Source organism: Exophiala bonariae (genome assembly GCF_035927105.1).
Source record: "Exophiala bonariae strain CCFEE 5792 chromosome Unknown scaffold_4, whole genome shotgun sequence".
NCBI lineage: Eukaryota > Fungi > Ascomycota > Eurotiomycetes > Chaetothyriales > Herpotrichiellaceae > Exophiala > Exophiala bonariae.
In genome coordinates, this window is record NW_027042479.1 from 722,618 (window position 1) to 737,999 (window position 15,382).

Here is a 15,382-nt window from a genome sequence, read left to right on the forward strand (position 1 = left end):
AGATAGCCTCTAGGTCGAGGCTTACTGGAAATGGCCGCCTACTCGTACTGAGTGGCACTTCCGTATCTTGACTATCCACGAAATTGATACAGGAACTTTCATCATCCAGAAATCTCTCTAGACACTTCACGGTCAAACAATCAAGAACCTCAGTCAATCACAATTCTTTTTCAGGCCCCGTTGATCTGTCGCGGGCTCGCCTCATTCAACAAACCAAAAGGAGTCTCAGACGCGGGCGCGATCCTCTTGAGCATTCTCCTTGTCACCAACTGTCATGAAGTCTTCATATCTTCAACCTTGGAGATAGATGTTGTAGCTATGGGGCTGGAGGATTCCTCATTCGTCCCTACCACTTGAACGCTACGCTATCCAATATCGCTTTGTGGGATTCTCCTTCACTGCCCGCCATGGGTCAAGGTTATTCTATGACAACGCTGTCAGCAGCATCCGCAAGCATCGATGTCCCAGAGCTTGCCGATCTTGTTCAAGAAAAGACTCTAGCCTCAGCCCGTTTCATGAAAAGTGTCAGGGCCAGAAGCCAAGATGGGTTTGTCTTTGTGAAGGCTGTCATGAAACCCTACTCTTCCTTTGATGTGCGTGAGTACGTTCGCCAGATACTGGAAGAGCGCAGCATCATGGCAGACATCCCCAACACGCTCGCCTATCAAAAAATCGTCGAGGTCGGTAGTGCCGGCTTTTTGGTTCGCCAGTACATGTTCAGCTCCGTTTATGACCGCATGAGCACTCGGCCATTCCTTGAGGACATCGAAAAGAAATGGTTAGCGTTTCAGCTACTTTGCGCTGTCCGTGATTGCCATGCTCAGAACATATATCACGGGGATATAAAGACCGAGAATCTTCTTGTTACATCCTGGAATTGGCTTTACTTGACCGATTTCTCCTCATCCTTCAAACCGACAAATCTACCAGAGGACAATCCAGCAGATTTTTCCTTCTACTTCGACACTTCTGCACGGAGGACTTGCTATATCGCTCCAGAGCGTTTCACAACCACCACTTTAGGAGACCTGCAAGGTGAATTGAACTGGGCAATGGACATATTCAGTGTTGGCTGCACCATCGCAGAGATCTTTCTCGAAGGACCTATCTTCTCCCTGAGTCAGATCTTCAAGTATCGATCTGGAGAGTACAGCCCGGAACATACCCACCTCAACAAGATCGAAGACCCAGAAATCAGAGCGATGATACTCAACATGATCGAACTTGATCCAGAAAAACGATACAGTGCTGAGCAGCACTTGTCCTTTTATCGCTCCAAGATCTTTCCAGACTATTTTTATAGCTTTCTGCACCAATACATGTTAGATCTCACACGACCAGCAACCACTTCTAAGCCTGTAGGATTGGATGCCTCACGCTTGATTGAGTCCGATGATAAGATAGATCGGGTGTACCACGATTTCGACAAAATCTCATTCTTCCTCGGCTATGGTCCCAGCCCCAATCAATCAGCTTCCAAACCCTCTTCGGCATTACGTTCGAGCAATAGAGTCAAGTCACCCGATGCAAATCCTAGTTTGTATGATGGAAGTCTCTTGTTCCTCACCCTTGTTGTCTCGAGCTTGAGAAACACAGCGAAGGCATCTACGAGGCTAAAAGCTTGCGACTTACTGGTGTCGTTCGCAAAGCGGCTTCCTGACGAAGCAAAACTTGACCGAATACTCCCATATGTTGTTGGACTGCTCTCGGACCCATCTGACGTCGTCAAGGCTGCAGCGATACACGCACTGACGTCTATTTTCGAAATCGTTCAGACCATCACCCCGATCAATGCATATGTCTTTCCAGAATACGTCTTTCCAAAGCTCCGAGAATTCATGCTCACACCAAACAATGCCCCAAGTGTGCTTGTCCGCTCAGCATATGGGTCCTGTCTGGCATCCTTGGCTTTATCATCATCCCGGATACTTGATATGATTCATGCAATTCGCGCGGATGGCCGACTACCTGCTTTGCGCGCTGAGGAATGGGCTCCAGAGACGGCTTATCATGGACTCTACGATGTTGCGCGAGCCGAGTTGGTCCCACATTTTGAAGAAGCAACCGTTGCTCTGATCACAGATCCCGAGCCTTCTGTCAGGAGAGCATTACTGAGCTCAGTATCGCGCTTATGTATTTTTTTCGGCAGCGCAAAAGCCAGTGATGTAATCCTCACACATCTAAACACCTACCTAAATGACAAGGATTGGATTCTGAGATGCTCTTTCTTTGAGGCTCTTGTCGGGATAGCAACTTATGTTGGCACCTCGAGCCTGGAACAATTCATCCTTCCCGTCATGGTTGGCTCATTGACCGATCCGGAAGTATTCGTCGTTGAGAAAGTCTGGAGGTCACTTGCACGTATGGCTGACCTTGGCCTGCTACAAAAGTCCGTCACCTGGGAGCTCATCGGCATGGCCGCACGATTTCTGGCCCATCCCAGCTCCTGGATCCGTGAAAGTTCTGCGCAGTTTATCGTTTTATCGTGCAAGTATGTCTCCAAAGCAGATCAGCACTGCATTGTCCTGCCAATTCTCGATCCCTTTCTGAAGACGAGAATTACTGTCCTGACAGAAGATCGGATTTTGGATAACCTGAAGAAGCCGCTTACCAAGTCCGTCTTTGATGCAGCGATAAGCTGGGCATCAAGAAAGAGCAACAGCCTTTTCTGGACCGCTGCAAGCCATGATGGTGCTTTCACCCTCTCTGATCCAAGCCATCCCCAGAATCACACCCCCCTGAACACCCGTTTGTCGACGAGAGTTAAGGCTTCGCAAAAAGACAGAGATGACCAGTCTTCCTTGGAGAGCCTCCGAAACCTCGGCTTGGGAGCAGATGACGAAATCAAGCTAGTTGCGCTACGCGAGTACATCTTGAAAGTGTCGAAGCATAAAAACAATCAAGATGTGGAAGACAAATATCGTATGCTGAACAATATCGTATCTCTCAATCGGATAGAAGTGACGCCGCAAAATATCCTGTTTGATCAGCGAGATGCCTTCCGGGATATGCAGAGTCGTCCAAGGAAACTTGAACCGAGATCCAGGCAGGAAGAACGTCATAGTCTTGCAGATGCCCTATTGGATGCATCCTCAAACCTTGAAGAGCGAGCATCGAGGCGAGTGTCACCCTCAGACACTGCAAGCGGCACCGTAACGCCTTCAGTCCTATCTAAGCCGATCGACATTCAAAATCGAGCGGGTGGTCCTCGTAAACCTGACGGCACCCCTACCTTGAACATCGAGCGAGCAACCGGCGGAGAATCGTCAAGACCCAGTCTATCAATTGACGGAAGCTCGCCACGAAGCACTAACCTGTCATTTCGCCGGAATACTACTCTTGAGCTTAGGCATCGAAATAGTGGCATTAATCTGATGAATCGTAAGGATTCAGCGAAAGCAGATGCAGAAATATCAACCACTTCCGAGACTGTTTTTGGCAAAGTCGACGGTCCCATTCACCGGAAGAACACAGCGGGTCCATCGGCGTTGACTGTTGCTGCAAGCATGACAGAGCAATCAAGATCGGCCTCCCCGAGTCCTGGCAGAAGAACGCCTATGATCGACTTGAACCATTCTTATACGGGCAATGACGCGAACGTCTTGAAGCTGCTTGACAATCACTTCACGGAGAATTTCCCCGTTGACCTCCTTGACTTTGGTCCACCACGTCCATCTGCTGATAGTCGAAACCCGATAAAAAGAGTGACTGATGTCATACAGCAAAGCAGCAGTAAAGCAGTTCAACAAGAGCTCAAGTTCCAAACGGAGCCTTGGCGTCCTACTGGTCAACTAATGACAGTCTTCCGCGAGCATACTGCCGCTATCAGCCGAGTTTGTGCAGCACCTGATCACGCTTTCTTTGTTACAGCTTCTGAAGACGGCACTTGCAAGATCTGGGATACCATCAGATTAGAGAAAAACGTCACGCCCCGATCAAGATATACTCATAAGCATGCAGATGGAGCAAAGGTTAAAAGCTTGTGCTTCGTCGAGGGCACCCATACATTCCTCAGTGGTGCGGATGATGGAAGTATCCATGCCGTTAGGATCGAGTACAAGAGTGTTGAAGGAGGCGAAAGTTCGAGGTATGGCAAACCCATACTCGTACGTGACTATCAGATTCCTCTCAATAAGAAGACTGAAGAAGCCTTGGGGCCACATGGAACTGCTCCAGAGCCTGAATATGCAGTTTGGCTTCATCACTACCGAACCGCAAACACACAATCAGTCTTGCTTGCGGCAACAAACAAATGCCGCATTCTTGTGATTGACATGAAAAATATGGAGATAATCCACACCATGAATAACCCAGTCCAACATGGAACTCCAACGACATTCTGTGTGGACAAGAAACATCACTGGCTCTTGCTTGGTACCAGTCATGGCATTCTTGATCTATGGGACTTGAGATTTAAGCTTCAGCTCCGCAGTATTGGCATACAGACGAACTCCAGGGTTGACCGCATTCTTATTCATCCGACTAAAGGCCATGGCAGATGGGTTATGGTGAGTGCTGGGGGCGAGGTCACTGTCTGGGATATCGAGAAGCTCGCCTGTCGTGAGGTGTTGCGAACGAGCACGTTCGTTGTCTCCAGCAATACTGCTCCTCGCCCATACGAGACGTACTCACCAGACGAGGAAGTTGGGGAGAAGATAATAGCCAGGTTTTCTCGAGATATTGACGCAAGTTTGAACCCGAAAGTTACGTCTCTGCCAGACCACAATGAAGCATCTGGTACCTCTCCACTCAACAAGAACTCATTAGCGACAACGCCCACGTCATTGGAATCACTTCCAATCCCAGCGATGCATATCCTGCATGACTATTTACAAAACTCTTCGCAACCAGATAACCCTAATAAAGCTGCTCTCTTGTTCACAGGGGGCGCCGATCGAGGTCTCCGCTACTGGGACATAGCTCATCCCGAAAAGAGTTTCATCGTATCCGGTCCGATGATCTACAACGATGAGGGCAAGATAGTCCACCCAAAATACGGGGTCACTCACCCATTATCTCTCAATGCCGGTGCCCAAATTGCACTGATTGAAGAGCAATTCCCGGAAGACCAAACAAACCCCGCTATCATTGGTAGTGCAAGAGGCGCAGGTCCAGGCACCAGTACGCCGAAAAAGTCATCTCGTCGCATTCATTCCGGCCAAGCTAGTCCAGCAATGTCTGAAAGAACAGCCACACCGTCTTCCACACCGTCTGGAGGGACAGCTGCGAAGCAATATGCCCGTCAGAACCCGGTGTCGAAACCGCCACGGAATACTATTATTAGTGCGAGCCAGCAGCATGCTATACGTACACATCTAGATGCTATTACAGACGTGATAGTGTTGAAGAAGCCTTATGGATGTGTGGTCAGTGTCGATAGAGGTGGGAATGTTTTCATCTTTCATTGAACTCTGGGGTGACTCTACTCTTGGTGAAAAAGACGTCCCCATGGGTGATTGCGAAGTGGGATGCAATTACCTTGAAGATTGGACTCACAGGTGGTCTAGGTAGAAAAGAAAGAGCATTGAGCCATGGACAAAAGGGTTTTGTGTACTTAGTTCTTTGCAGTGGCACGGTCGATTCACACCGCGCAAGACCATGATCTTGGAACGCGCAAGCCTTCCATGCCACCACTCCTTGCAAGGTTCGCTCTTCATCTTCGACCGCAAATGAAGCTCGTAAATGTCCGCTTCATGCAACTTCTACCATTTCAACAAGTACTGAACTACGAAGTACTTAGTTCTACTAACACTTAGTATCTGTCATAGGCCATTCTCCCCCATACGTACTGAGTACCACACTATTTCCAGCCCTATCTCTCATGCGCACCATCCATCCTTTCCTGACACTGAACCACCGCTCTCAGGCCAGCGTCCCTAGCCCTAATCCCCTGCGCCGTAGGCAACCCGTATGCTTCATCTGTCTGCTTCACCACCTTATCCTTCCAGCCTTCATCCTTGAAATCCAAATCCCCGGCATCATCCCATAGTTCCCCAATACTACTCCCAATTCCGTCCAAGAACCCTCTCATCCCTTTACTACCCCCTCCGAACCCATACATCTCAAAAACACCCTTGACAGCCCACCGCGGCCCCAGACTTGCACGCATGACTTCATCCAACTCGTCCACACTGACGACGCCCTCATTGACGAGATGGCACGCTTCGCGGAACAGGATGAAGCTGAGCCTATTGGCGACAAACCCCTTTGTCTCCTTGTGAATGACGATGGGCCGATGCCCGCTGGCGAGCGCGAGGAAATACTGTTTCGCGAACTCGACTTCCTCAGGCAGCGTGCTCGGCGACGGGACGAGCTCAAGCAACGGCATGATATGCGGCGGATTGAAGGGATGCACGATAAGCAATCTCTGGCGCGCACTGGCGGCCAGATCTCCATCCTCATCCCCATCACCAGCAGCAGCATCATCAAACCCCTCCAACTGCCGACTAGCACTAATCCCGCTGGTCGAACTCCACAGGCGACACGACCTCGCAACCTTCGTCACGACAGCACGCCACGTGTCGCGCTTGAACACCTCCTTCTCGGGGCCCTGTTCCTGGACGATCGTGGCGCCAAGCAACGCATCGTCCAGACTGGCGCAGATGCGCAAGCGTCCTTGAGAGCGTAGCTCGTCCACGGACAGCGTGGCAGGTAGGTACAGCGGCAGGATCGCCGCGATGTGCTCGTCGAGATCCGCCCGTGGGTCGTACACCGAGATCTGGGCGCCCGAGAACGTCAGGTGCAGAGCCAGGAACGAGATCCCGATGGCGCCCAGGCCGATGAGGCAGATTTTCTCGCACCTGGACGGAAGTGGCGTTGTTGTTGATGGTGCTGGTGCGCTGAGTGTTGCAGCCTGTGGTTGCGATGAGCTGGAGGTGCTGCTGCTCGTGTCTCCAAGTCGTGCGTGGTCTTGGTCTTGGTCTTGCTGTGTTGGTGACATGGTGGGCGTCCAGGGTTTGAATGGAGTCTGCTTGCTATTCGTGTGATTCCTCGCACTCTATGGCACTAAGAAATAAGTACTTACTGAGTAAGTACTTAATATCTATGAAGCCCCGGTGCGGATAGTAAGTACTTAGTAGGTATTTGTGGACTTGACTTCCTCGGTATCTCATCCCAAAGCACTTAGTAGTACTGACTTCGTAGGGAGGAACAGGTAATTGATTGGCGAGTGATGTAATTCCCTGCCCGGTATCACAAATGACATAAGCAGATGATTACATGATAATTCATCTCGGAAGGTATAGTCTTTCGCTTACCTAACTCACTACGGGGTGTTATGTCAACTTCAATTCATGAGTAGGTATCTCAACGACTTCAACCACTCAGAGTCCTCAAACAAAAAGTTGCAAAGGCATAGATGGCTGAGAAGATACTGGGCGACTAAACTTGACGAGTGAGTCAATCGTGTAGGTACTAAGTACTAAGTACTGAATCCTAAGCACTAGACCTCGAAATGAGGTACATGAACCTGCGGGGATTCTGGGGCCAGATACCAAGTACTAGATACTTAATACTTACTAAGTAGTAAGTACAGTCGGTCTCTTTTCTTATGATCTGCAGTGAATCCCGAGCCTCACGGCGGCGTTGAAGCAATTAAGCTATAACAAGGACACACTTAGGTATAATACTACCACTGAGTACTAAGTACTTCGTTACTCAGTACGAAAAACTACTAACTTACTATCACATTGAGGAAAGCTCTGGCTCCAAGTTTGTATCAAACCTCGAGGTGGGAGATTTCATTGACTCGACCCTTCTTAGTAAGGTCACTGGCACTATAACATAACACACTGCTGTCATTTTGCTTCTACCTAGGGAAAGGGAGAGAAAATGTTTCATTTCCTACACTGATATCACATCGATTCCTGCTTTGTCTGGAGACGACGGAGAAGCTCTAGCCCCTCAAAAATGTACGTCTAAAATGGTTCTTTTTCTTCTGGCACACCTCGTGACGAAATTTGTCTGAAAGCAAAAACACAAGTGAATGGGAACGAGAATAATCCTCCATAGTATGGCGCGGCATGGCGATGAGAAAACAAATTGTGGCTCTACTCAAAGAGGGCCAATTACCAATAATAGATGTGTGTTGTTGCAGACAACAAAAGAACAAATGATGAACTTCACCAAGGGACATCATATTTCCCGAAGACGAAGCTCTTCAAGCCACCTTTGATTCAACTTGATGGCCTAATCCAAAAACGCCTGGGCTCCGTGCAAGTCGCAATTCCGTAATGATGGTTCCGTTTCAATCCGTGGCAGCAAAGGACAAGTTGAGACATTGCCCAGCTTGATCATGGTGGGAGTTGGTGCTTATGACTCGACCACTCGGCTCAGCACGGCACCTCTTGTTGAGGGAGGCTGCTTCAGGTTTTCCTCCACCTCGTGCTTTCCAAGAGCATTGCCATTGGTGCTTGCGCTTGCATGGGCACGTTCGGCATCATCATCCTCAACGATCTTGGTTCGATCACCGCGAGTGTTGTGGTTGAGAGACTCGCGCGCCGTATAGTTGGTCGGTGCGGTGCTTGCCATACTCAAGGCAGTGCTAGACCTTTGGTGTACTAGATCAGGAGTTGGGGGAATGGAGCTTCGTTCACTCTGAGGGGTCAAATGACCCGTACCACGGCGTGAATCAGTAGTGAGACCCTCGACAGGAGAGAGGTTGCCACTGTTCTCTCGAGTGTGGCTTGTTGAGGGCGAGATGCCAGTTTCATCGGCCTCGATGTCACCGGACTCCTCGTCTTCAATCTCAGCAGCTTCGTTGGCAAGCTGCAGGCCTTCAACAGCAGCAGCACACTGCTCACTGATGTTGCGAATGATATCAGCAATTGCATCGGTCTTGTCACGAAGGTGGCGATCTGCAACATCAGACATGCTGAGGTTAGAGTAGCGTTTACTGGCTCGCTTGGTGGTTGCGAGAAGTTTGCTCTCCATGGAAGGAGTGACATCTTGACCATCGATTGAGCCTGCTCGAGAAGCACGCTTGGCAGCTCGAGACGCAACATTCTTATGACGATCGTTGTCATCGAGGCCTTCATCTTCCTCCTCGGCTTCCTCGTCATCATAACCTTCATGAATGTACTCGGCCAACTCCGATGCAGAGCCAATTGAGCGCACAATATGCTCCATATGATGTGTTTGGCCGGTGATGAGAGATCGGAGATGTAGTACAACTCTTTGGGCCTCATCACGCTGTCGCTGAAGAGTTTGATTAGTGTGCTGCATGCCAGCAATTTCCTTCCGGTTGCGAGAGCGTTCCTTTTCCAGATCTTCAGCAATGCCTTGTTGAAGGACAAGTGCCTCCAAAGCATTGTCGCGCTGTCTCTCCGTACCGGAGAGCCGGAGAGTAAGTCGCGCAGCATCATCCTTCTGTTGATCAATGAGACCTGTAAGTCTGCGGTTTTCTCTCTTGTGAGACTCGATCTTGACTCGGAGTTCAGCCAATTCCTTGTTGAGGGATTCGACGAAGGCTTGGAACTTCTGGAATTGCAACTTCCACGTCTCGACTTCCTGTTCCAAGTAGTTGTTTCGCTTGGCGACCTTTGCCAATTCGGTATCCATGCGACCTTTCAGGTTGATGAAATCTTGCCACGCCTCAAGAGCATCTCGAGAGTACTGATTACGTTCACGAACAATCTCATTCATATGTCTCATGGAAATCTTGGTCATGAGTGGTTTTTTGGTGGCACCACCGAACAAAGCCTTGACACCAGTATTGCGACCAAGCTTTTCGCAGACATGGTCCATGACCGCCATGATAGAATCTTGGTTCCACCATGAAGGATCTTGAATGCTCTCGACTTCACCACGCAGAACAATGATTTGGCCAGCCGGTATTAGCTTTCCACCACCGTAGGCAGACTTGAGATGTTGAGGTACACCACTTATCTCGACGTCACTGTTGAGAGCTTGGGTAAGACGATTAATCATCTTTGTTCGCTGACCGGCCGTCAGAATATTGGGTGGGTGATCAGTGATGACCAGGTTTCGGTCCAAGTCCACCAAAAGAGCGTCTTTGGGTGGTTGGAAGAGCGATCTGCATTCGGTTGTGATACCGAGGATGTACGGGCCAGGTTCCTGGACCATCTCACTAACATTGCGAGCATGTACCACCGGGACGTACAACCCACTCCATTCGTAAACTCGAACACAGAATCTGATGGTCTCGGCAGCGATTGTCAGCATTGCTGGGTGGTGACTGGTCAAGATGAGTCGACGAGTCGGGGAAACAGCAGCCTCAATCAGCCCGACAATGTTTGGAATGGTCAGGCAATTGAACAGTGGCCACATGGCGAAGTTTTGAAAGCCAGTTGGCGAAGACGGGAACTGATAACAAAGGGCATAATCCTTCATATCGATTCGAACCAGGTCATTGAGCCGTGGTGCCGGAAAGCTCAGTATTCTGGAGACTTCCTCTGCGTGGAACAGATTGGTGGCCTTGTTCCAGTGAATCCACATACCACGCAAGTAGTCGCCCAACAAGTTGTACAGAGGATATCTTGAGAGGAAACTCAAGCAGTAGGGAATCCAGTAGGTTTCGTCTGCAATGTCACGATAATCGGGTTCAGTCTTGCGTCGTAGATCACGGATGGTCTCGGCTCTCTTCTCATCGGCCCGTGACCAGACTCTGAGAGCGATGCCGTAAAGGGTGTGTTGGGAGTCCTGTTGTAGGACGAAAGAATGGTGGACGCAGTGGGGTTGACTTCGGCCAGTGCAGATTTCAACGTCATGGGGGAAACAGGCCTGATCTCCAGTTAGTGAGGCTCCTGTAAATATGCAAAATGGATCAATCTCACCCTCATAGCGCTGTGCAAAGCCCTGGCGATCTCATTGTCAGTTTCCAGCCTGGGGCTGCTGCCCAAAATCTCAGGAAGCCAGAACTGTCCGACAGCCCCTTTCATGTGTTGGATCTTGCCATGTGATGGTGGAGGCGCTTTGACCCATTGCGAAGGCTCTCTTCCGACACCACATACCATGTACGCATGGGTAAGAGTCTTTGGGGTTGGTCGATTATTAGCTTTGGCAAGACTCGAGGGTAGAGGCTGAGTGATTCTTGAGTGAAGAGATGAAGTTCTGCTTGGGATCATAGCATTGTCGACCTGTTCTCTAGTCGCCGGTCGAACTGTGTCACGAGTTTGAGGGCGCGGTGCCATTGAAGTCATCGAGGTATGACCTCGAAGTGAAGGACCCATGGTGCAAGGACCTGGAGTTCAGAGTTGACGGTGCAGGAGTTGGTCTCAGCGTGCGGGAAACGGGAGTCAAATATGTCAATTGACCGTCGAGTTCGCCGCCTGTGCGATGTCCCGTGGCGTAGCTCCCGATGGGTTCAGAATGACGGGGCCACTCCGTGACCGTGAAGGCGTCCTTGGAAGTCGGTGCTCACACGTCCGAGTCCAAGACAGCTTGCTGCAGCTGTCAAGCGCTCTCGAATGATGGCTGGATATATTTGTTGGAGACGTTGAGCAGAGGGAGGGAAAAACGAAGGACTCAAGTGGGACGAGGATGGCAGATGGGGAGGGGAAGGAGGGAATGAACAGAAGGACCCGAGTTGAAAGCTTGAAGCAGGAGATTGTAGCAAGATTCAGGAGTTGGGTTTGATAGAGGACTAGAGGGAGGGCAGCGGACATGGGGGGGATGCAGTGCAAGCGAGAGGTAGCGTAGCAAGTCGTCTCGGGCCAAGAGCGCCGGAGCTTCATTTCAGACAGGCATCAAGTGGTAAAGAATTGACTAAAATCCGTAGGCTTACAGGGGTGTCAGTCCGAGAGACGCAATGGCTTGCATTCAACACCACACGCAGCGTGGACTTTGACAGCGAACTGAGGTTCCTGATTGCCCCATAATCCACCTGTCAAGCTGTGGAATTGAGTTGTGATTGAATATCAAGACTTGAGTCTATTCAAAATGACTTTGCACCACGGGCCATGCACGCGGCATTTGAGATTGAGTTACGAAGTGCTTGTGAAAAGTACCTGCTGGGTTTCTTCTAGAGGTGATAGCTCCGACCGGGCTCCCGCCTGGACCAAAATGGTTAACCAGCTTTAGGTCTAGCCAGGGGAGACTCCAACCCGGGCCTTGCAGGTCCGTGCAGGCACTGCAGGGGCCATGATTGGGGCTTCTGTTGCCCACTGGTACCGTTAAAGGCTCGCCCACCCAAATGGTTTGGGAGGGCTCCCGGTTGAAACCCAACTGGTCCAAGCCCATGCACTCGTTCCTGAAAGCCCTGTCCCATGGACTCCCTCTTCCTCTCCAAAACACTAAAACACGATTTCCCCGGCAGACCCTCTTAATTTGACTAGTAGGGATGACACTCCACTTACCATTTGTGCTTGTTTGATCGCTGTGATGCCGCCTCATTTGAAGCAAAGGACTGCGAGTCTGGACAGGTCAAGTCCTGCCGATCCCCTCAAACCGGCAGTGGTGCACACCATCGGCAAGCCCAAAACTTAACGGCCGCTCCATCACTGGAAGTGGCTTTGGTGATGCACTGATGGTCTGCATGGTTCAGGGGCCAGGTTTGCCAGTTACCAACTCGAAGCTCTAGGACTCTCTGCTGCACCCTCGCTTCCACCCGCGGTGAGACAGTCATTCGGACTCGCAAACATCTGGTTCAAAGCATTTCGCTTCAAGAATCATCTGCACCTTCGGCTATGATGCTCTGACAAGTCACCATGCATCACTGTCCATCACCATGGCAGCCAAATTTCGTCATCATCGCCATTGCCATCATCATCGTTCTACAGACTTCAAGTGCAAGTTGAACTTGAGCACTACTGGTATCAGGCTTGCGGCAGGACGGACATGACTTCCCGTAATGACACTTCCATTTTGAGCATTTCCTCAAGGAACAAACCGCCAATCCTTGAAGAGCTTGCATTGACAATTCCACAGTATCAAATAAACTATTGCAAGCATGTTTTCATATGGATAATCCCGTTATGATTGGTGGGAGCAGGGCCAAGGTCTATCTGGCGCAATTATTTCCCGTCAAGTCTCAACCACCAAAAGGTTTTTCTCTCCCCACGCGGTGCGGCAAGATACGAAGTACATGCTAGACGAGTCATCATTCACCATTCAAGTACTCCGTCTGCGCTGGACGGAGACTCCATATCAAGCACTCCATCCTCCAGCAGACTCGGCTGTGCGGAAAAATAACGCGACTCGAGAAGCGAAAATGTAGCTTCGTACTCGGCAGAAATCTAGACCACAGCTGCAGTTTTGTTACCCGTTTCACAATCCCCATTGGAGCAGTTTGAGCCGATCGTGGTTGATGCTCTTACGAAGGAATACCTTTTGATGCGCGTTGTGATCCTTCTCACTGAGAATCGCGTTAGGTAATCGGTGGTGATTTCACACTGATCTGCGGAGTAATGGTACTCCTCGGTGCTCCGTACTTCAACCACCCTGTCTTTCCCAATTAAATACTCGATAGACATTTGTCCTATGCAGTACTTATCCGCACAAACACAAAGTGGACTGTGCTCCATCCTGACCTCCTGAGGTGATACAGGATGGATCTTGCATCGACCCCAAGAAGCGGGGCACTGGTCGGCCACAGCCTCTGTGCGCACACCCTTCCTCACACGTATCCGGACATTAGACACGTGGAGGGAGAAGAATGGAAAATAACCTGAAAGGTGATACCCGTCCTCTGGACAGCGCCCACCTGATGACCCAGTGCGTAGAACACTGCCCACAAACAGAGTAGGAAACACGTATAATCCCCCACCAGTCTTGATCAATTGGGCTTTTGATTGTCCTAGAAAGGAGAGCCTGCAGCCGCCACAAGCGAGAACGGACTTCTTCAAGTAATGGTCGAAAGCAATTGACATCCAATTGTCTTGCATTAGGCACGGATATACGAGGTACATGCAATCCAGCCTCCAGCATCTTTTTTAACCCTCGCCTCTTATCGCTTGTTGTCGGAAATCCTGCCAGTCCGAGTTGAACCCCACCTTCTTTCTGCGTGCCCCTGCGCCTGCATAAAATTCCCGACCATCAGTGAATGAAACTCACTGCGCGAAGAAAAAACTTGTTGATCGCGCTTCCCACTTGTTTCAATGACTGCCGGAACGCCATGCAGCCCTTGACAGATTCATGCCACATGGACTCAGGCTAGAATTTGACTTCGGAGTTCGCCATGCAGGAGACTGGAGGCGACACTCCACTGACTGACCTCTGCGCCATCTGGTAAGCCGACCATCTACGCACTCTATTCACACATTACTAACACGATGGTAGTCACGCAAACCCCATCAAATACACATGTCCAAGGTGTGGAATCCATACCTGTTCTCTCCCTTGCGTTAAACGCCACAAGACCTGGGCTCAATGTTCAGGCATTCGAAACCCAGCCGCCTATCGACCACGAACCGAACTAGCCACCCCATCTTCCATCGATCAGGATTTCAATTTTATCTCTTCTGTCGAGAGATCCCTGTCCAGAGCAGATGACCTGATCCTAGACAAAGGCATTGATTTGGCCCCAAGTGGTCTCAAAACTCGTCCCAATGATGCCAAATCAAATTTTGAGACAGAGGTGGAAAGGAGGAGAATATATATCATCAAGGCTCCTCTAGGCCTTTCACGCAGCAAACAAAACACATCCCACTGGGCCAGACAGTATGTACATCCGCCCCAATACTGATAGGCTTCCTATTGACCGATGTTAGGCACAAATGTATCACCTGGACCACTGAATGGGTGCACCCTGATGGTGAAAAAAGATTGCAGAATTTCGCCGGCTCTATGAGTCTTGCTGAAGCATTCCTGAATAGGTGGGGGCGGAAATCCATAACCCTCAAGAAGCGGAAACGCAACAGCTCTGAAACAGCTCCCGCTCCGAACATCAGTTCTGATACTCCAGCCAAGCCGAGTGATTTGACTGGGGAACCCCAGCCTATATCGCCCAAAGCAGCAAAAATTGAAGCAAGCCATCCTGACGATGCAGGAGAGACCCAGATTGCACATCCGCAAGATGGTCCCTCAAACGCTTCGCCTGACAAAGTAGAACCAACTCGGGCACCAGCACTCGATGCCGCTAAGCTTGTGGAAGATCTGCATTTTTATCTTCTTCGACCGAACACCCTTTCAGGCATAAAGTGCTTGATTCCCCTATCATCACTCTCGGCGATACATGACGTACTTGAAGACAGGACTATCCTAGAGTTTCCCACCTTTTATGTGAAAGAGGAAAGCCCGGAGCAATTGTCCGAGCCTTACATGACGGAGGAAAAATACAATGAGGCATATGGGTCAGATATTCCACTCGAGCTTCAGACATTTGCACCCAAGGACTCATCAGCACCAGAAGAGGCAAAGCCGTTGACTGCAATTGATGAGAGCAAGGTTTTGGAGGTGCTCCAGAAGGATCTTATGGGATGAAACC

The 15,382-nt window shown here is 50.1% G+C and overlaps 4 protein-coding genes across 4 annotated transcripts; 2 read left to right on the forward strand and 2 right to left on the reverse strand.

Annotated features, from left to right (window-relative positions):
- Positions 1–407: 407 nt before the first annotated feature.
- LTR84_009832 (uncharacterized protein) lies at positions 408–5,408 on the forward strand (the record flags this gene model as incomplete). The annotated part of the gene is made up of 1 exon (XM_064853371.1): positions 408–5,408. The coding sequence occupies one exon, from the start codon at positions 408–410 to the stop codon at positions 5,406–5,408; it is 5,001 nt and encodes a 1,666-aa protein (XP_064709770.1).
- Positions 5,409–5,812: 404 nt separating this feature from the next.
- On the reverse strand, positions 5,813–6,940 carry LTR84_009833 (uncharacterized protein; the record flags this gene model as incomplete). Its single annotated transcript, XM_064853372.1, has 1 exon — positions 5,813–6,940. One exon carries the CDS (start codon positions 6,938–6,940, stop codon positions 5,813–5,815), a length of 1,128 nt encoding a protein of 375 aa, XP_064709771.1.
- Positions 6,941–8,310: 1,370 nt separating this feature from the next.
- LTR84_009834 (uncharacterized protein) lies at positions 8,311–11,189 on the reverse strand (the record flags this gene model as incomplete). The annotated part of the gene is made up of 2 exons (XM_064853373.1): positions 8,311–10,740; positions 10,794–11,189. 2 exons carry the CDS (start codon positions 11,187–11,189, stop codon positions 8,311–8,313), a joined length of 2,826 nt encoding a protein of 941 aa, XP_064709772.1.
- A 2,945-nt stretch (positions 11,190–14,134) lies between these two features.
- On the forward strand, positions 14,135–15,378 carry LTR84_009835 (uncharacterized protein; the record flags this gene model as incomplete). The annotated part of the gene is made up of 3 exons (XM_064853374.1): positions 14,135–14,184; positions 14,236–14,616; positions 14,667–15,378. The coding sequence occupies 3 exons, from the start codon at positions 14,135–14,137 to the stop codon at positions 15,376–15,378; spliced, it is 1,143 nt and encodes a 380-aa protein (XP_064709773.1).
- Between the last annotated feature and the right edge of the window lie 4 nt (positions 15,379–15,382).